This window comes from Diabrotica undecimpunctata, chromosome 9 (assembly GCF_040954645.1).
Source record: "Diabrotica undecimpunctata isolate CICGRU chromosome 9, icDiaUnde3, whole genome shotgun sequence".
Classification (NCBI taxonomy): Eukaryota; Metazoa; Arthropoda; class Insecta; order Coleoptera; family Chrysomelidae; genus Diabrotica; species Diabrotica undecimpunctata.
This window is the reverse complement of record NC_092811.1, coordinates 45,409,546-45,432,090: the sequence shown is the minus strand read 5'-3', so window position 1 is coordinate 45,432,090 and position 22,545 is coordinate 45,409,546. Positions and strand designations below refer to the sequence as shown.

The following is a 22,545-nucleotide window of genomic DNA, read 5'->3' as shown; positions in this document are numbered from 1 at the left end:
TCCGTGGCCTAAGGTTTCTTTCATTTCTTTATCAACTCTGCCCACACATTTTCGATGGGGTTAACGTCTGGACTCAGGGAAGGTCACGGAAGAACACTAACATGAGTTTCTTCTAAGCATTTTCGAACAATTCTACTCGTAGCATCGGACAATTGTCATATTGGAAGATGAAGTTGTTATTGGGAATCACTGATGGCAACATTTTAAGTAGGTATAGGTGAACTTATCCATCCCCCTACGTTGACCGAGAATCCTCCACTATTGCTCAAATGATGCGTATACCGTTCTTCAAACCTATGATTTCTCGGCCTATAAACTCTTATTCGACCATTGCTATATGATTGAAAACACTTTTATCGAAAAATGCAACGTTAGATCAAAAATTGTCTTCACCTCTAGTGATCCTCAGCCAAAACAGGTTTCCTTGTAGCTACATAATTTATCAATTCACTTGCTTTAATCCTTCTACGTCGAGTGTGAATGCCGCAATCGCTGTTTCTTCGCAAGCTTTTCGAGCTGTGGCAAAAGAAGTTTCTTTCAGATAATCTACAAACACCTCATCTTGTTGCTATATGGAGATCTTCTGCCATGTTGAACTACCCAACTTACTAGTGCAAATGTTCGGAGAAAATTGCTAATTGCTATACATTCTTCGTTTCTTCGCTTCTACAATTCGTTATTTCAAAATGTCAATACTGTTTGGTGCTGTAGCGTAAACCTTAGATTTCAAGTATCTCAACAGAAAAAAATCTAATTGTGTAATGTCCGGTGAGCGAGCTGGCCATTCTATCGAACCCCGTCGTCCAATCTATCTACTAGGATATTCCTCATCTAGGCAACGTTTTACTGCACCATAATAGTGTGCAGGAGACACATCTTGTTGAAACGTCATTTTCTAAGTTGCCGAATTCATCTCCAGATTATCTTCCAGAATTTCAAGAGTTAACGACTCAATTGCATTTTGTAATGTGGTTTCCCAAAATACCTGGTTAAACATAATAATTTTTCTGGAAATTAAGTATATTTTTGACGACAGACGTGAGGATTTGTGTCACTCCAATACCTGATTTGTGTCAATATTTCCATTGAGGGAAAAAGTATATTCGTCTCTAAAACAAATTGTTTTTATGGAATCTGGCTGTTGGTTAATTTGATTGTGACATATTTTCATATTTCAAAGTTGGTGCACAATTTTTAATTTGTATGGATTGATTGATTGGTCTTGGTTGATTGATGGTCTTTTGACTGATTCCATAGATAGATGCAACTTGGGCTGCAGAAGAAGTAGGGTTTACTACCATTTCTAAAATTCAATGTCAATTTTTTTGTCATCACTAATTGTTGGCCGACCAGATCGTTTGGCATCTTGAACATTACCTGTTTACTCAAATTTCCGAAGAAGCTCTCTCAAATGAAGAGCAATTTAAAACATGCGAAGGAAACATACTGAGAAAAGAAATCAGTGCGGAGTAAGAGGAAGACGAAACATGGAGAATCGGGAGAAACGACGAGATTAATGAATTGAATGAAGGCCACGATATTGTAAGATTTATTAAGTCAGCGACTTGCATGGCTGGGACATGTCCAAAGAGAAGAAAATACAAAATCAACAAAGATAATATTATAACGGAAGCCGATAGGAAGATGAATAAAAAAGGAAGATCCAGAACGAGATGGTTAGATGACGTGGAAGATGACTTAAAAACTTTGAATATAAGACAATGGAGGAGAAGAGTTTTTGTGACATAGTTCATTTGGATTTTAAGTTGTATTCGAGGTCTGTTGTATAAGCTTGTTATAATGTTTCTGCTTTAAACAGTGTTATCATGAATTTCCAAATTGAGTGTAATTATTATACCCCGGTATATCTCATGGAGATCTTAACAGTCGAAATTAACAACAACAATATTTGACTAGAGACAAAATGTGATTAAACGTTGTTGTAAGTGTGTAAATAAAACAATACCAAAATATTATTGTTAATGATTCAAATTTTGTTTAGATCATTTAGATCATTTAAAGATTAGGTATGTATATCCTTAAATAATTTAAAGGAGTTATTTTTAAACAGAATTATATAAATTAGGAAAATTAAATATAAATTAGGAAAATTAAATATAAATACCGAGATATTGAATAAACCGTAGTTACACTAGACTCAAGACTTTATATTTAAGTCACTTCGGGTGTCATTTCAAATTGTAAACAATAAGTTATATTATATGAATGATAGGTACAGTTGCTATAGTATAAATCCCGATTCACCTCATCGCATCATATTAAGTGACGTCACTTGATACAAACACAAAATCTTGTAAGTCTTAGGTCTGTTCCTTCTTAGATCTTTTAGCTAGTACACTGGAATTACATCCACTAGACATATTTTATTATATGCAAGTAGAAATAATCTTTGAAGATTTCTTCTTCTTCTTCTTCAGGTGACATCTCCGCTACGGAGGTTGGCAATCATCATAGCTATTTTAATTTTTGAGGCAGTAGCTCTAAATAGTTGTTTTGAGCTGCATCCAAACCATTCTCTCAGATTCTTAAGCCATGAAATTCGTCTTCTTCCGATGCTTCTTCCGCCATCTATCTTTCCGTGCATTATGAGTCACAGGATGCCATACTTCTCGCCCCGCATCACATGTCCGAAATAGTGTAGCTTTCTTTCTCTAATTGTAAGTTCAACTTCCTTCTCTTTACCTATTCTTCTCAGTACTTCATTGTTCGTAACTCTATCTACCCAGGAAACCCTCATAATGCTTCTATAGGTCCACATTTCAAAGGCGTTAAGTCGTCTCATTGTGTCTAGATTTAACGTCAATGATTCCACTCCATAGTATAGAACACTGCATAAGTAACAGTTTGTTAGGCGTGCTTTAAGAGCTAATGTTAAATCTTTGCCACATAGGACCTTCTTCATTTTCATAAAATTAGAACGTGCTTTTTCTGACTTTGATTTCTGCAGTGTAGTCATTATTTTCTGTTATAAGTGTTCCTAGGTAAGTGTACTTTTTTACTCTTTCGATCTGCTGGCCGTCTACTACCAAGAGTTCGTTAGTATTATGGTTGTTTTTACAAATTTTCATAAACTTCGTCTTTTTGATATTGAGCGAGAGTCCGTACTCCCTACTACACATTACTATTTTACTTATGAGTCTTTCCAGGTCTTGTAAAATATCGGCTATTATTACTGTATCATCTGCATATCTGATGTTGTTAACTAAGACTCCATTTAGTCTTATGCTGACTGTTTCATCTTCCAGAGTTTCTCGAATTACCTCTTCAGAATAAGCGTTAGGTGATGGTGATAGTATGCAGCCTTGCCTGACTCCTCTCTTTATTTCCATTTATTCAGAAGTCTCTTTTTCAATTCGTACTATTGCTCGCTGATTGTAATAAAGGTTTGTTATTAGCCTTAAATCTCTTTCATGTAGGTTTTTATTTTTTAGAATTTCTATGAGTCGGTGATGTTTTACTTTATCAAACGCTTTATTGTAGTCTATAAAACAGACGTAAAGAGGACGCTTAACATCCAAACATCTCTGCGTCAGCACGTTGAAGGAGAATAGTGCTTCTCTGGTACCCATACCATTGTAGAACCCATATTGTGTGTCACTAATATCCAGCTCCAGTTTAGAGTGACTTCTGGCAGGGATAATTTTCAACACAATTTTCAAGGTATGTGACATGAAGATTTCTATTAATGTAAATTTAAAGAAATACACCATAACTTGTTTCACTTAATTTGTAAAAGTGGATTATAAGGCGTTTTTATAAAGCACACAGAACAATACGGCCATAAGGTATTACGTCCATCTCCATACCACTGTATTTTCAATGCTATAGAATAGTGGTAGAGATGGCTATAAAGAATGTGATGCTTTACACATCTCTACAGACTGAAAGAAACTCTACAAACTATTATACCTCAGATATGGCAAAATTCTATTAGTCATACAGAAAATGTAATTAAAACGTGGTATTACCGACAGCATATACTATAGGCAGGAAATTCTACCTATTATAATTAATATAAACGATATTCCAATAGCAGCTGTGACATACACACTGATTAGTAAGTAATGCATCTTCTGACTCTTTGGGCACTAAAATTAAGTTTCATTTTTTATAGGTTTAAACTGATTATGAAACAAAGTTTTTCTAAAAAAAAACACAAGATGGATGAAAAAAGTTTAATAAAGACTAAAATCTGGAAACAGAAGCATTTGTGTGTAACTTTTGTGCACCACACTTTTTTTTACATTGTTCACAAATTACATAAAACCATCATATGCACAATTTTAATGTATCGATCAGAAAACTGAAAGCTAAAGAAAAACATTGATTTTGAAAAAAAAAATATTTGAAAATCTAGTTGTAACAAAACACTTAAAGTAAATAAGTAATCTGACGTAGATAATGACGTGCATCTGGATTTATACTCTATCAACTGTACATGTGTCTAAAATCTTAGCAGTAATTTTATTGCACAGAATCTTGTGCGTTGTAGGTGTTTTTACTGTATACCAGAGGTGGCCCACACGTCGACGGATCGACCGCAAAAGTTAACTTTCACAAAAAAATGAAAATCGTAATTCGATCATTTTTTTACAAATGCACTTTTTGTACAACATACCTATACTGTTTGTGTTCATCCCGATGAACAATGCAAATGAATAACTTTTAAATTAATTGCAGACGTAAAACATACGCATAAATAAATGGTAATCGCACAAAATGGCGCAAAATCATATGCCAGACGGACCTCGTAGCCCCTGACTACAATATACTTGCTAATGTGTTTGTGACTTGTGTAGGGTCTTTAATTAGGCACTTCCCATCTTTTAAATTGAAATAAAACTAAGATTGACTGGATTCGGATAATAGTCCTCTCGAAAGGACGATTATGGCCACCGCAAAAATGATCGAATCGTGCGGAACGTTACCTGATCTGAATACTCATTTTGATAAAACAATTGTATCATTTGCACGTGTTTTGGTATAATATATCCATCCGTTTCGCAAATTTGCGAAATCAAGCGACCATCGTATGGTGAGAGCCACCATAGTGTTAAATACCAACTATGAACGACACAATATGATAAAAAAGAAGCAAATAAACATATGGACACATCCAAACAACGAACAAAATTTTGAAGATCATATCGGTAAATTCCTTCAAGAAACATCATCAACAAATGATATTAACGTCCTAAATGACATAATAGTAGAAGCAATAACAGAAGCTCAAAAGAAATGCTGCCCAAAAAGCGTGAAGGAAGAAAAAATTAGTCTGGACACACAGAAAAAAATGGAACAAAGAAGAATACTGAGAAGCGACGAAAACTCTAGTAACGACGATATAAATAAAATAAACAAGGAAGTATCAAGAGAAATAAGAAAAGACCTAAGAAAATACAGAGATGAGAAAATCATCAAAACTATTGAGGAAAATAAGAGTATGAAAATAATGAGACGCAAACTCACAAATGGAAATAAACAAATAGTCAAACTCAAGGATAGAAATGGCAACATCACATCAAACAGAGAACATTTGTTACAAATTGTGGAATCATTCTATGGGACATTATATAGCAACCAATCGACTCTAGATATAGTTGAATATCAGCAGAGGAAGGTTCAAAATCAGGGTTCCGAAGATATCCCAGAAATCTCCTTGGACGAAATTTACAAGGCTCTAAAAAAGATGAAGAATAACAAAGCTCCGGGGGAGGACGGTGTCGTCACGGAAGCGATAAAGATAGGAGGCTCAGTACTGATAACCAAAATTCAAAAGCTCTTTAATCTATGTCTATGGAATCAAAATATCCCAACAAAGTGGAATAATTCAATAACTGTACTCTTACACAAGAAGGGAGATATAGCAGACCTGGAAAGATACAGACCAATCAGTCTCCTTAACCATCTTTATAAATTATACACCCGAATAATAACGAACAGATTAGAGACAAAGCTGGATTTTTACCAACCTCGGGAACAAGCCGGTTTCCGCCCTAATTACGGCACAAATGATCACCTGCAGTGCCTAAAAACCCTGATAGAAAAAACTAACGAATATAACCGTCCCTTGGCATTGATATTTGTAGACTTTAAAAAGGCGTTTGATACAGTGGAATTACCGTCCATCTTAAGAGCACTACAAGATTGCAGGGTCGACCACAGATATTGTAATATAGTTAAAAATATATATGAAAATGCCACAACAACCATAAGTCTACATTCAGCAACTAATAAGATAAAGATAAAAAGGGGAGTTAGGCAAGGTGATACCATGTCACCAAAGCTGTTCATTACCGTTCTTGAGTATGCATTTAAAAGACTAACATGGCAACAGAAAGGAATATCCATCGATGGAGAAAGATTAAACCATCTACGTTTTGCGGACGATATCGTGCTTCTGTCAGATAATCTGGGAGAGATCAAAGACATGCTCCAAGAACTGAATTACATACTACAAGAAACTGGGCTGGAGATAAATTTCGAGAAAAGCAAAATGATGACCAATATGGTTCCCAGCGAAGAGATACAGATCAATAACAACAAGGTAGAATTAATCGATAAATACACATACTTGGGTCATGAAATCAGAATAACCAGAGACAACCAAACCTGCGAGCTAAATAGACGAATCACGTTGGGATGGGCGGCATATGGAAGGATGAGAGACATTTTTAAAACAAATACTCCAATTCACCTGAAAAGAAAGGCATTTAACCAATGCATCCTACCAGTCTTGACCTACGGAGCAGAGACCCTAACTTTAACGAAAGTTACTGCCGAAAAACTGAGGGTAACACAAAGGCGAATGGAGAGATCAATGCTGGGTCTGACCTTGAAAGATCGCGTGAGAAATGAGGAGATACGCCGACGAACTGGCGTTGACGATATTATACTGCGAATCAATAAACAAAAGTGGAGGTGGGCTGGACATGTTGCTAGAATGGAAGACGGAAGATGGACGAAGAGATTATTGGAGTGGAGACCAAGAGCCGACAAGCGAAGTCGAGGCAGACCACCCACCCGATGGACCGACGACCTAAGGAGAATAGAAACAAACTGGATTGCAGCAGCTAGAGATAGAGAGAACTGGAAACGTTTGGAGGAGGCCTATATCCAACAATGGATGTGAAAACGGGGCTGGATGATGATGATATCCATCCGTAGTGGATTTGGAAAAACATACTGAACAAATCGCAGCAAATTTGACATATGCAACTTCAACAATATGGCCGCTATCAGTTGCTAAAGTTCGAAAGAAGTTATTGTTTTAAATATTATTGGAACTCCAATTTATCACAGTGAATGTGAAGAAACTTATTTCTTTATTATGAAAGATAAATGTGTGTATGTTTTATTTGCAATGCAACAGTAGGTTGGCCTAAGAAAACAAATATCGGAGAACATTTTCTAACAGTTCATAAAAGCTCTGAAGAAGATTATTCACATGGTACTGCATTAAGAAAGGCCAAAAGGCAACAACTGAGGGCACAGTTAGCTAGGCAACAAAACGTTTTTTTTTTCAAATACAACACGAAGCCAGCTATGATTTTCTCATTCAATCAAGTTGATGATACTTTAAATAAACCCAATAAATTGTTTGAAGATAGATAACTATGAAAATAGGCTTTTATTAAAGCTAGATAAGTGTTGTTTCAAAAGTTTAAAATAAATCGGAAATAATGAGATATTTTAACATAAAAACTTTTATCACGGAACAAATTACAATTTGACAGTATCCACACTGCTCAATTATTATTATGCTTCTATTTAAATGCTGTTCGATAATATGTCGACCAAAGAACAATTATTCCAATGTTTCTGTAATGTAACTGAAAAATTATACCAATTAAATTTACATCTACATATATATTTTGGCATTGCTTCTAAAATAATTTGAAGACAGTTTTTTTCCTGCCCATTTAATGATAACATTGATGTTGAAAGTGTTGAAAATGTTAAAACACTAAACTACTTCTTCGTTATTACAAATTTAACAGACTTGGTAGAAGAAACAATAAGTATTAAATAATACACATGTACTGATTTCAGATTTTAATTTTTGGAAACTGATGAATAAAGATAATTATCCAAATATTTGGACAATTGTTTACGTCTCAATGCACTCTTTGGATGAACATATTTATGTTAATCTGCATGGTCATTTATAAACTTGATCAAAACAAAACATCGATCGCAATAGTTAACAGACCAACTTTTGGAATTGCGTTAAGAGAATTGTAAGTATGAGCCAAATTTTGAAAAACTTTTAGTTCAATTAAAACATTTTTATCCATTTGTTTATTTTAAAATGGCTTTTTAAGCGTTTGATCTTCAATAATCAAAATATACTTATCATTTTTTCTTTATTTGCTAAACTTCTGTTGTGTATTTTTATTTGTTAACATTAATCCATATGTGCATCCTTGACGAAACTGTCATGGAGTACATATTTTGAAATTTCTACGAAATTACATTTTGAACATCATAAAAAAATTTAAGCTGTGTGCCATAAACATGCATTGCATGATGATAAATAAGCAACTCAACATCCATAAATACAATTTTCAGATTCGTACGAGCTGTGACTAAAGCTAGAATATATACCATTTTTTTCTTATTTTCTATCTTTTTTGAATTGAAATTCATGTGAACTATTTATCAAACTATTGTATATAAAACATTTTGAAAAATCCTAAGATTGTTCGTCCATATTCATAGTCGTCACTGGACTATATTTTACAGAATAACTTATCATCAGGGATACGTAAGTTTAGCCATACGTACTCTAATACAATATAGGTACTGAATATACATTTAAGATTTTAATAAACTACTAGTTCTTGGATGTAGACTGAAGAAAACTTTTCAGACTGTAAGTAACTCATCTCTTCATTAAATATCTGAAACATTTTACACACTGAGAATATGCGAAATGACATTAGAGGCTGTGGAAACTACCATAGACGAATTAAAAAAGGATATTACAGATGTTTTAAAGTTCAAAGCATACGCCAAAGAACACAAATGGATTTCTAGATTATCAAAAACATGATACAGAATATCAACGCATTGCATAATATAAATACTGTTGATTTCAACATTTTGTAAAAAATAGTAAGTTTAAAAGTTTACAATAAAAATGAAATGTTACACAAATTGCTGGAGATGAGGAATCAAATAAGTATTAAGAATATGTATTAAGAATAACTACGGCCAGAGATTCTGAAAAACAAGGCTGTTTTTTAGTGAACAATATTTAAAGAAAATATTTTTATCGAAATGAATCATCGAAATTAATGGAAAATAATGTTGTTTACACACAAATGTGTGGGAGAAAATAAAACCGTACAAAAGATTTTTAATTAACTTTCAATATTATGGTAATATTTTCATAATTGTTTTTATAACTAGCTAAATTTGCAGGAAAAATAAAGAAAGTGGCGATGTAGAAACATTAAAGATCAGAATAGATATTCTGATAGACAGATGACAGATAAAAAACACGTTTTTGATGTACTGTTTCCTTTTGGAACAATCTAGAATATTCTATCTATATTCGTTGATTCTACTGTCAAATTAAAACAAATTTTCAGCTACAGTAACAGTACCGATCTGAATTTTTCTGTTAGTCTTGTTGAGTCTTTCTGTTAAAAACCAGTATTCAAACCATTAAAGTTAGTGCATAAGGATTTTGTGAATATAGTTTAATTTGAGATGAAACTAAAAACGTTATAACATAATGAAAAGAGGAATGAAGCTTTAGTCGAGATCAAAAAACTTATTGCATAATATGAAAATATATGATGACCAAACTGTTTCTTGGTATTTTTTACACCTTAAATTTTAATTATATAGTGTTATTTGAATTTCTTATATACACTTTTCTTCGCGTTATCCTATTGCTATTGCGTCAGACTAAATTTGCGTGCAAAGGTTAAGGTAGGATTGCATATATTACTAAATTACGTAGCTTTTGCTGATTCCTTAACGTGCCTAATATTAAATTTATCATTTATTTATAAAAATTATGATTTCAAAAATATAGTTTTTGGTCGAGTCCAGTCCTGTTTTCGATTACAGTAAACATTTAAATTTAGTTTTTCAAGTGTAAATATAAGTATTACAATACACTGTAAAAAGCTGGAAACGATTTCCGGTTTAGACTAAAAATAGCCACGTCCGAAAAACCGGCGAACAAAAATTTCACTAGCAATCAATAAATAAAATATTTTCCTTACCTTTTCAGCCCCTTGTAGAAGGGAAGTATTTCCGTTTTTCTTAGACATTTTTGGCAATAAAATCACAAACACTGAAAACACAGTCTTGTACCTCCGAAAGCTTAATTCAAAATGCTTGGCGGTTGGCGCTGACTACTATTTCTGCGGTGGTTTCAAACCTAGAATAGAATTCGGCGTTCTGTGGTGGGGATGTGTTCTACGATTCTTTGCTGTTGGATTATAACGTTTTTCTGCGCACACTCAAACAGTTTTGATGAGACGTTTCACAACTTCGACGCCGAGAATTTCAGTCAACTGAATGTATATTTTTGCAAAAAACTTTTTTATAGTTTCTCGGCATGTAAATATTTACTAAGGCAAGGCGCTGATTGGAAAAAATTAGATAGGAAATGATAGAAATTGTTGACAATTACATCAATTGAATATTACTCTGATGAAGTGCAAGGTTGCTAGGATGTAATGATACTAAGAACAGAATTAAAAGGGAATTATAAATTAAGTATTTATTATTTCCAATTATGTATACTTATGTGTTTCTTATTGTCATTCTTGTCTTGTTTACTATTAATCTTTTATCTATACTGCATTTATCATGTTTGGAATTTATTTACCATATAAATAGGGGACACTGGGGAGGGTTGAGGTACTTTTTTGTAAAAATTGTTAGGTATTTAAGGAAAAAAATAAATGATTTAAGTACAACTTGCGCTTGTCTCAAATCTCCCTTATGAGGCTTGAGACAAGCAAAGCCAGGTTAAAGACAAGCATAGAGAGGATTGAGACAAGAGTAGTAGGTAGTATGTAGTAACAAAATCGTTCCTTGGTGCACAACATTCATCTGCAACATCGGGAAAAACAAATTTGTATCCCGGAGGTTTTATTCTGATTCACAATAGGTCGTAATCGTTGTCATTAATATTTATGACTTTAGCAACGTAATGTCGGAAAGTGTTTTTGGTAGAAAATCGTAGAAGAACATAGTCATTCTTACCATACGTCTTGATTCATAAAGATTTCTTCAGCATTTTCTTGTTCAATATGTTTCTCAATATCAGTTAACTCATCAGAACTCGAAAAATTGAAAGAATTGTTAGATTGTTCAGTCCTCCATGACTATCTCAATTTTATTTTGTTTAACTGACACTAACTTGTTTTTCAGCTTCTAATGCCAATTTTTTTAATCTTTCCACCCTTTTCTCCTTTTTTTATTTGGCTTTTCCTTGTTCTCATCTCTTTCTTCAAATTCTTTGTCTATTTGGTCTTTTTCGGGGGTGTCCGTTAAAATCCGTGTTTTCCCACATTTCCTTGCAACTTTCTTTTTACGTCGAAGAGATTTCAGAAATGGCCTTATAACCTCAGGGGTTACAAATGCATTTGGATTATTTTGGGAAGTATCAGGGGTAGCCAAAAGTAAATTTTCTGTATCCTGTAAAGCTTGAGATGAATCTGGTCGGTCTGTAATTTTCGCACTGGTAAAATTACTATCTGTAAATACATCTGGATTTTATGGACAAATACCAGTATGTGAAAATCCACCTATGATATTGGTAGGTGTAAAATCGCGAACGTAAACACTTCCCACAAGTTCAGGTATTTCTTTTAAGTATATCAACTGTGCAGGATTCTTAACCACCCAGTTATCGGCTGCTTCATTATAAAATCTTTTAAATGGCCCAAAAACGTTGGTATCCAAGGACTGTAACTTATGGCTAGTATGAAGTGGAATGGTGAGTAGTATTACTCCATTGTTTTTACAGATGTTAAGCCCTTTTGGCGAAATATGGCCATATATCTTTATTATCTAGTAGCAGCAGACACTTGTGATTCATGTCGACTCGGGAATATCTAATGGAGTGCAGTAAATATTTTTCAAAATTATCATGATTAATCCAGCCTAATGGGTTAACAGTAGCATCAGCACCAATGGGAAGCCCTCTTGTCATGTAATCCTGGATCCTAACTCTCGGATAAATTAAAAAATGGGGGAATAGTGTTACCAGACGCATTTATAGTGCATAAAACTGTTACCAGTGATCCTCGCAGTATTTCGCGATTCATCCATTGTCTTGCATTCTCTTCGTTTTGCCTTTTTGGCCCCAGTATTTTCCTGTTAATCTTCCTCTCAAAAACTTTTAATTGCTCTTCTTCTCTTGCTGTTAGTGTAAATGTTTCTGCAGCATATACTACTATTGGTCTTCTGGTCGTTTTGTAGATTTTCATTTTTGTGTTTAGGCTTATCTTTTTATCTCAACATTTTTTATTTCTATAAAACGCTGTATTTCCCGCTTGAATTCTTCTTTTCATATCTACACTTTCATTTCTTCTGTTGACTAGTACTTCCAAATATTTGAATGTTTCAACCTCTTCGAAACTGTGCATCTATTGTCAGTTCTGTCATTTGTGCCTTTTTCTTACTTATGTTCATGTATTTTGTTTTATCTTCATTTATTTCCAGTCCTCTCAGTTTAAGAGCCCATCTCATTGTCTTACTCCATTTCTTATTTTTATTAATTCTGTTAATGTCTGTGGTGTAAGTCTTTGATCACTTTTCTTCTGTTTGGTTTGTCAAACGCCTGTTTAAGGTATAGGAAAAGTATATGTGTTTCTCCGTCGTACTCGTATGTTTTCTCTATCACTTGTTTTAGCGTATGTATCGTGGATCTTCCTTTTATAAAACCGTAATGGTAATCTTCTATGATTTTTCTGTATATATTGTTAGTCTGTCTCTAATTATACCAGTCACTATTTTATATGTTAACATTCAGTAAATTAATTGCTCGGTAGTTTTTGCATATTATATGGTCTCCTTGTTTTGAGATTGTCACTATAATTCCCTTCTTCCATTCTTCAGATACTATTTCTTTGCTCCATATATTCAGTATTAGTTTATAAATCTGTTTGTATAGTGCCTCTTCACCGTATTTTATAAGTTCTGCACATATTTCGTCTTCTCCACTTTTTTCCCGTTTTTAAGTTTGCATATTTTTTCTTTCACTTCTGTATAGGTCAATTCTTCTTCTTCATCATCTTGTTCTGTGTTCGTTATTGTTTCCCTTTCTTCTTCTCTATCCGATTCTTGATATATTTCTTCGAAATACTTCTACCATTTTTCTGCTTCTATAGCTATATTAGCTGTCCGTTTTCCTTACCTAGTTTGGAAATGCCAATATTTAGACAAAATAAGCGATTTTGTTAGACTTAGGAAAAAGCCTTTTAGAGCCACACATAAAAAGAAGAATAAGCGACCCAACAATTTAATCTCGTCTAACCAACAAAATAAAAGAAAGTATCTACCAGATCTTTAAAGAGCTGGATGATTATTACAAAGTAGAAGAACCCGTGGAAGAACTGAATTCACCACAACCAAAAAGTAAAATTCTTCTTGATGTGCCTATCCGTTACGAATGTTGGCAATCATCTTTATCTTATCTGCAGCAGCGCGAAAAAGCTGCACAGATGTTGTATTGAACCAGATTCTGAGGTTCTTTAACCAAGATGTTCTTCTTCTTCTTGGACCTCGTTTTCCAAATATTTTTCCTTGCAGAATGGCTTGAAGCAGAGCACATCTGGATTCATTCAAAAAGTAAAATAAGTTGTCATATTTGCCCAAGGAAGAAAGATTACAAGTATTAAAGCAAATGTTCTTACATGTAATAACATTGTATGTCCATTACACAGCTAGAAAGGTAAAATATATAATAAATGTAAAAGTTGATTTGGTAATTTAAAATTTTTTGAATAAAATTATATTTTTTAATATTTCTTAAATATTTCTAGTAATAGTTATTGGTAAAATTTTAAAATTGACTTGTTTTTGGAAAGGTTAAAACCGTTATGTGTATCTGCAGTGGCGCACGCAGGGGGGGTTTTGGGGGTTAACCCCCCCCGGACCCTATTCCAACACTGTTACTCACACATTTTAAGGACTCAAAATGGAGGTAGCACCATAAAAAAAATTCGATGACCAACCAAAACCCCCCCTAGAGGCAAATTCTAGGTGCGCTACTGGTTATATGTGACATTAAATAATATGTATTATTTTTTATTCAAATGTATTAAATCATAATCTATTATTTTAGACAAGTAATATTCGTTTTGTAAATTAATTATCGATCCTTTTTGCGAATTCGAGTTAAACCAGCTACGAGTTTTTGCAACAATCATTGTAGACATCAACAATAACGGTACCTATCAACTAACGATAGAAGCATTAATAAAAAAATATTAGTAAAAAATCTGTTTTATCTTTCTTATCGGAAATTATATGACTCACATTAAAATAATTTGCTTGTAATAAATTACATCAATCAATAAAGAAATTATTAAATTCAAGTCATGGTTTTTGATAATTTATTAATGATTTGTAAAACATCAATTATAAATAATATAAATAAACAATTTGTATAAATAATTTATATATTTTCGTCTATATATATATATATATATATATGTATATATATATATATATATATATATATATATATATATATATATATATATATATATATATATATATATATCTTCTTCTTCTTCTAATGGCGCTACAACCCTTTGTGAGTCTTGGCTTGCTTAACAATGTTCTTCCATTCTGCCCTGTCGGATACTTTCCTTCGCCACTGCCTGATGTTCATGGTTTTAAGATCCCTCTCTACGTCGTCTATCCATCTTTTACGGGGCCTTCCTCTTGTTCTGTTTCCTTGGGGCTTCCATCTCTGGACTACTTTTACAGCTCGATTATCTGGCATTCTTTCTAGGTGACCAAGCCAGTTTAGTCTTTGTGATTTTACAAATCTGACAATATCTGCGCTCTGCATTAGTTCATCCAGCTCGTGGTTCATTTTAATTCTCCACGAACTATCGCTGCATTGGGTTGGTCCAAATATCTTCCTTAGTATTTTGCGCTCAAATATTCTCAGTTGTTTTTCATCAGTGGTTGAGAGGGTCCACGTTTCACATCCATATGTGACCACTGGTCTAATTACTGTTTTGTAGATTCTCAGCTTAGACTCACGATTCAGTAACTTAGTTTTCATTAAGTCTTTGTATGCATAAAAGCACTTATTACCGCTAAGAATCCGTGCTTGTATTTCTTGACTGATGTTGTTGTTGTCATTTATTATTGAGCCTAGGTAGGAAAAAGTGGAGGCATATTTGTAGGTATGGTTGTCTACCTTCAGATTCTCATGTTCATTCGATTTTGTGCACTCCATATATTTTGTTTTGCTTTCATTTATATATAGACCAAACGTAGCAGCTTCTCGTTTTAGTTCTATAACTTTTTCGCTTAATACCCTTTTGTTGCGGCGTATTATGGCAACATCATCCGCATATGCGCATATTTGCATAGATTTTGTATTAATACAGCCGTTTATATCCAGTTTTCTAACAACAGCTTCTAAAGTTAGATTAAAAAGTGTTGTTGATAAGGCATCCCCTTGTCTAACTCCATTTTCAATATCAAAGGTCTGCGTCATATCTCCATCTATTCTCACCATAGCTTTGGAACCCTCCAGAGTCATTCGTATAAGTTTAACCAACTTATTGGGTATCCCTAACATAGATAGTTGCTTTAACATCTTTTGTCGATCTACTCCATCAAACGCCTGTTTGAAATCGATATACAAGTTGTAAATAGGTATGTTATATTCAACACATTTTTCATGTATACCTCTTAACATATGTATTTGGTCTATAGTTGACCTCTTTGGTCTGAAGCCACATTGGTATTCACCAATAATCTCCTCCGAAAACGATTCCAGGCGGCTATATATAATTCTGATAATATCTTGTAGATGACATTTAAAACTGTTATGCCCCTATAATTTTTTCAGAGTCGTTTGTCTCCCCCTTTGTACATAGGAAGTATGATTCCCACTTTCCAATCTTCTGGGATGACTTCTAGTGTCCATATGCGGTCGATTAGTTTATGGATACGCCTCCATAGCGCATGTCCACCATTCTTTATCAGTTCTGCAGTTATTCCATCTGTGCCAGGTGCTTTGTTATTTTTTAGATGTTTTATGACGTTTATCGTTTCTTCCAATGTTGGTTGCTCAACTAGTTGTTCTGCTGTGTGGTGAATTATCTCTTCATCTTCGTTTTGTTCTTTTTCTGGGTTTAACAGCTCTTGAAAATGCTCCTTCCACCTTTTCATTATTTCCTCTTTCTCGCTGATAATTGCCCCATTTTTGACCTTGCAAACTGTTGATCTTGTTATGTATCCTTGAGTGCATTGCTTGATTTCCTTGTAAAATTTTCTAGCCTCTCTTCTGTTATTATAATCTGTAATTTGTTGTATTTTTCTATTCAACATTTCCCTCTTTTTCCTTCTGCATATGTTCTTTGCATCTTTTCTGAGTTCTTCATATGCCTTTCTATTCGATCGGGAATCCCTTTGTAGACATTTCTGTCTAGCTATATTTTTGCTATTTATTACTTGTTGGCAATCTTGGTCAAACCATTCCTCGTTTCTTTGGCTTGAGGTTTCACCTAATGTTTCCTTTGCCATATTTGTAATTGTCGTTTTGATGATATTCCATTCTTCTTCAATGTTGTTTTGTTCTCCTCTTTCATTTAATATTACTTTTATTTTCTGCTGGTACTCATTCTTCTTTTTAGGATTTTTAAACATATATGTATTCCATTTTCTTTGTTTGGCGCCTTTCTCTTTTCTTACCATTGATATTCTTTGTTTTATCTTCGATATAACCAAGAAATAGTCCGAATCGCAATTTGCGCCCTCTATATGTTCTAACATCTGTTACGGAGGTTGCCCACCGCTTAGATATTAATATGTGATCAATTTGATTAAATTTATTAGTACCAGGTATCATCCAGGTTCCTTTATGAATATTTTTATGAGGACAACACGTACTAACAACTCTTAGTTTGTTTGCCATTGCCAACTGTGCCACTCTCATACCGTTGTTGCTGGTAATATCATGTAAACTATGCTTACCAAAGGATTCTGCATATATTTTCTCTTTTCCCAGCTTCGCGTTCATATCACCCAGAACTATAACTGCATCTCTCTTCTGTGCGTTTTCACATTCTACTTGTAGTTGGTCATAGAATTGGTCGGTTACTAGTTCATCTGCTGCTTCTGTTGGGGCATGGATATTAATAATTGTAACATTATGAAATTTTCCCCTTAGACGTATTTTGCATATTCTTTCATTAACTGGAGTAAAACCCAATACTGACCTGCGGCATTTATGGTTTACCATAAAACCCACTCCAAAGTCTCCTTGTCTTTCTGCTCCACAGTAGTACATACTGTATTCTTTTTTATTTATGCAACCAAGCCCTTTAAATCTGATTTCTTGGAGAGCTGCTATGTCTACTTCGTACTTCAATAGTTTCTGTGCAATACTTTGCATTTTGCGTGCCTGCAGCATGGTTTGGACATTCCAGGTTCCCAGTCGCAAATCCATCATTAAGTCCTTATTCCGTAGCTTTGGTCGTTGTCCGTTGGTCCGTCCGGTTAGTTCATTGTTCGTAGCATTCGTGATAGCTGAGTTTAAGGTGAACAGGTTATCGGCCTATTGCAACCGAGTCCAGTGCCAGGGCTGCTGGCTATAGCCTCTGAACAAGCTGTGCTTTCTCCCTTCCTCGTCCGCCCTGACCCTACCTTCCATTGGGGTTGGTTACCCAATCTCCAATAGGGTTGCTCAGGTTTACCGGGGTTCACCCGTGTGATCAAGATCACACTTCTTGGATATATATATTTTCTTCTATATATATATATATATATATATATATATATATATATATATATATATATATATATATATATATATATATACAGTGTGTCCGTAAAGTATGGAATAAATTCGATATTTCCTAAATGAAAAGCCTTTTTAAAAAAATCTAAAACACGTCAATTTTAAAGTTTAATGTTGTACATTCTACAACAAAATTTCATTATACCCTATATTTTATGAAATTTTTAGATAGATAAAAATTAGCTGATTTCAAAATTATCAATTGCAAAAAGTAGCCTACTACTAGTTTTTAGTGAAATGTAATTATTTTTAGTAACGTTCAATAACAATTAAGTAGTACAGTAATTGTATTAATTCGTGAATGCTCTGTATTATTGCTCTAGTGTAAGGAATAGACGTGTGTAAATTCTGCTCCATAATAATTTCAATTTTTGGTTATTGTGAGTCGTTAATTTTGCTGATTTTTATTTACTCTCAACACAAAAAACTAAAAACAAAACCGGCCCAAGCAATTAACGCTAATATATTAGTTTTAAAAGCTAGAGGTGGGCGTTGCTACATCAAACCGTTCCAAAGTAACTTACAATTATTTTAATTGAAAATTAATTTAGCTAGGAAGAAAACGTAAAAATAAATTACTACAAGCTACTGCTTAAGAGAACCATCTTGGTTCGACGCGTTGAGTGGGGAGGTTGGCTCTATCGCGAGTAGTAGTAGTAGAAATATGGATTCAGATGATAATACATCCGATGACAAACGGAAGAGAAATAGAGAAGAAGAGGAACTGTTATTTGGTCCCAGTAAAAAAGTACAAAGAAGCCCAGTTAAAAGTCACAGAGATGAAAAGAAAATAGATCAAATACTAAATATGATAAAAAATTTAACAATAGAGTTACAAGAATTAAGAACTGATATAAAAGAAGTAAAAACGGAACAAAAACAATACAGAGAAGAAATGAGGGAACTCAAAATTGAACTAGCAGAACTAAAACATGAGAATAGTGAAATCTGAAATGAAAATGAACAAATCAAAAAGGATCGGAATGATACAAAAGGACGCCTTGAAAGGCTGGATAGAATAAGAAAAAAAAAATAATGTGATAATACAGGGAATGACAATAGAAATTGGAGATAGAAGAACACTAAAAGAAGTAATAGGAAATTTTATGACAAAAGAGCTAAATATTACCGTAAATATAGAAGAAGCAGTGAAACTAGGAGATAAAACATGTTTAGTCAGACTGCCAAACAAGAAGAAAAAACAAAAATTATGGAAAACAAAAGTAAATTTAAAGAAGAGAAAAAAGAAAAAATATATATATAAACAATGATCTAACGACAGAGTAATTACAAATACAGAAGGAAATACGAAGAATAGCAAAAGATAAAATAAAGAAAGATAAACGTGTCCAAATTAAAGCCAACAAACTGATAATAGATGGTCTAGAAAGGAGATGGAATATAAACACCAACCAGCTGGAGGACCATCATGGAGGTTGTTCAAAAAACTAGCAAGGGATGAGAGGATGCATTATTCGTTGACGGACGAGGCAAAGAAACAGGAAATGACTGCAGATAAACTCGGCTACAACAAAAGTGAAATAAAGAAAGATAGACAAAAAAACACAAATAAAAGACAAAGACAACAGAACAAAAAAAATAAAGAGTTGAAAATAAGCACATGGAACATAAGAACTATGCTAGCTCCAAGAGCATAGCTGATTTTTATCGATATAAAAATGTCATAAAATACACTTCTCCAAGAAATTAACGCATTACTTTGAAATATTAAAATATTTTATTAGCGTTAATAAAAATTTCCATTGTAATTTTATATCTTGCAAGCCCCTTGTATATGCTATTCGTACACTCTATATTTATTGACTGTATTTTATCGCTATAGTTTTTTTTGCAAAAAAACAAAAAGAAGCAAAAAATGTACCAATTCTATAAATATACTAATTTCCAAGTGTTCACGAATTTTATTCGGCTACTGTTTAATTGTTGATTATTGTTAATTGTGTTTATTATGGAGCGTCAATCACGTAATTCAACCCGAGATAAACGTGCCCAAGCAGTGATAATGTCGGAAGAAGGTTGGAGTTACCGGAGAATTGGTCGTCGGTTTAATGTGTCCCACACATCCGTCCCACGGGTGTTAGAAAGATTCCTCGAAACAGGGGATCATACTCGCAGACCAGGGCAAGGACGAAACCGGGTAACTACCCCTATTCAAGATCGATTTTTAAGAATTTCTGCTCTTCGACAACGTTTTATAACACATCTAAGTCTACAAATTCAGCTTCGAGACGTGCATGCTATACAAATTAGTACTGAAACTGTTCGCCAGCGACTTGGGGAATACAACTTAGCACCTAGGATTGCCGCCCGAGGTTGTCTATTAACTGCAGAGCATCGAAGGGGGAGACTACATTTTGCCAGAGAACACGTTAATGGTTAGAGGCTGACTGGAATCGAGTGCTATTTACTGATGAATCCCGATTTTGTTTGTACAATAACAACAGAAGTGTTCGTGTGTTGCGACGACCCAACGAACGATATGCTCAGCGTAACTTCTCACACCACATTTTTTGGTAGAGGATCCGTTATGGTGTGGGGTGGTATTTCTTTGACCGCACGTACGGACCTAGTGGTCATACAAAATGGAACTGTTACAGCTGAAAGGTACATATTGGAGATCCTGGAGCAACATGTAGAACCATTCGCTCCTTATATCGGTGAAAATTTCTTACTAACGCAAGATAATGCCAGACCTCACGCTGCACAGATCGTCAAAAATTATCTAGAAGAGGTAGAAATTAACTCTATGGAATGGCCAGCACATGGTCCGGATTTAAATCCGATTGAAAATCTCTGCAATATCCTTGGTAGGCGATTAAGAGCGACACCGATCCAACCAAACAACTTACAGGAAGTGTGAGAGACGCTGATTCAGATTTGGAGAGAACTAGACCAAAATGAAATACGGCAATTAATTTTAAGTATGGGCCAACGATGTGAGGCTGCTATACGTACTAGAGGTGGAAAAACTCGTTATTAAGACTTTTTTCATATTTTAGTTTACTTTTCTTATCATTATTTTTTTATAATTTTCCGTTTTTTTTTATTCTCCTGTACTTCAACATTTTCTGATGATTAGGCAAATTGTTATAATTACTAATAAAATGTAGAATAAATCTGGTAAAGTTTTATTTTTTATTCTTTGCCTGTTTACAAATAAAATTAATTTATTGAAGTGGTGCGTTAATTTCTTGGAGAAGTGTATATGGTGTTACATTTAAAAAAAGAGCCGATGACGTCATCACTTCAATGTGTATCACCATGTATAATGAAGTTTTATTGTAAAATGTAAAACATTAAACTTAAAAATCGACGTGTTTTAGATTTTTTTTAAAAAGGCTTTTCATTTAGGAAATATCGAATTTATTCCATACTTTTCGGACACACTGTATATATATATATATATATATATATATATATATATATATATATATATATATTCAATTTTTACTCTTATAGTTGTAAGTATTGAAAAATTCACTTTGTTTACATATAATAATTATTCTGATAAATTTACAGTTTAATTTAGCAAAAAGGCTTAATTTAGCAAAAACAAATAAATTAATTTTAATTAAAATTTGGTCTCAGGACTCCTTTTATCGTTATAGGTGGCTTCAAAGTATCCTTTAAGCGGTTGCCTTTGAGGAAAGAATGAACAATAAAATAAATTAAAACATATAATTTTGTGATACCAAACTATTAAATGATTTATTAAAACAGAAGCAAAAAAAATATTAAAGTCAATTTTACAATTAATCAAAATCATATATCATATGCGCTAATCCGTATAATTAAAATTACAAATTAATTAAAATTCCTATACAAATTATCAAAAATTGTTTGGACTTGCATTCAAATAAAAGATATCTTATCTGTGTTTTTTTTTTAATTAAATCAAGGCAAAGAATTTTCTTTCAAGAAATATTACTTCTTTTAAATTTTTTATATCTGAATTAACAGATTATATTTATTGCGAAATGAAATCACTATTAATAACAAATTAAAATAACAATTTAAAATAACATATTAAAAAAACCAAATTAACGCCTGCTATCTCTTCTGCTTGTCACCGTCTCTCGCACGCTATCGCCGCAACAGTCTTTCCAAAAGCTCCTGGACCAAACTTCTATCTCACAAGAACCCAATTTCTTTCGAATTTAGTCGAAAGAATTTTCACTTAGTAGACTAGTACCAAATATACTATACACCTGTTTGTTTATTACAGGATGTACTTTCGTTGTTCACTGCTACCAATCCTTGGGGCTCGTTTCACAGACACAAAACACCTTTCACAATTATTATTTGACAAAAACTCTGCTAACTTCCACTGCAGGATATGGAACAAAAAAATCACAGTAATTTTCCTTTTTCCGGGCAAAACCTGTCTTCCTTCACTTCAATCTCTCCTTCTCCTTTTCACCAATCAGACGCACACATCCTACATACCACGCCATCCCTTTCGAGCAATCAAATTCTGT

At 33.5% G+C, this 22,545-nt stretch overlaps 1 protein-coding gene across 4 annotated transcripts in view; it reads right to left on the bottom strand.

Moving 5' to 3' along the window:
- The window catches only part of LOC140450061 (proton-coupled amino acid transporter-like protein pathetic), a 527,271-nt gene that overhangs the window by 74,367 nt on the left and 430,359 nt on the right, over positions 1-22,545 (bottom strand). The window contains exon 1 of one of the 4 annotated variants that reach the window (XM_072543489.1): positions 10,263-10,546. The exons of the other annotated variants lie outside the window; for them this stretch is intronic. Within the exon in view, the coding sequence (XP_072399590.1) occupies positions 10,263-10,310 (48 nt within the window). The 5' untranslated portion in view covers positions 10,311-10,546. Of the gene's footprint in view, positions 1-10,262; positions 10,547-22,545 lie in introns of those variants that run through there. 4 annotated transcript variants of the gene reach the window in all.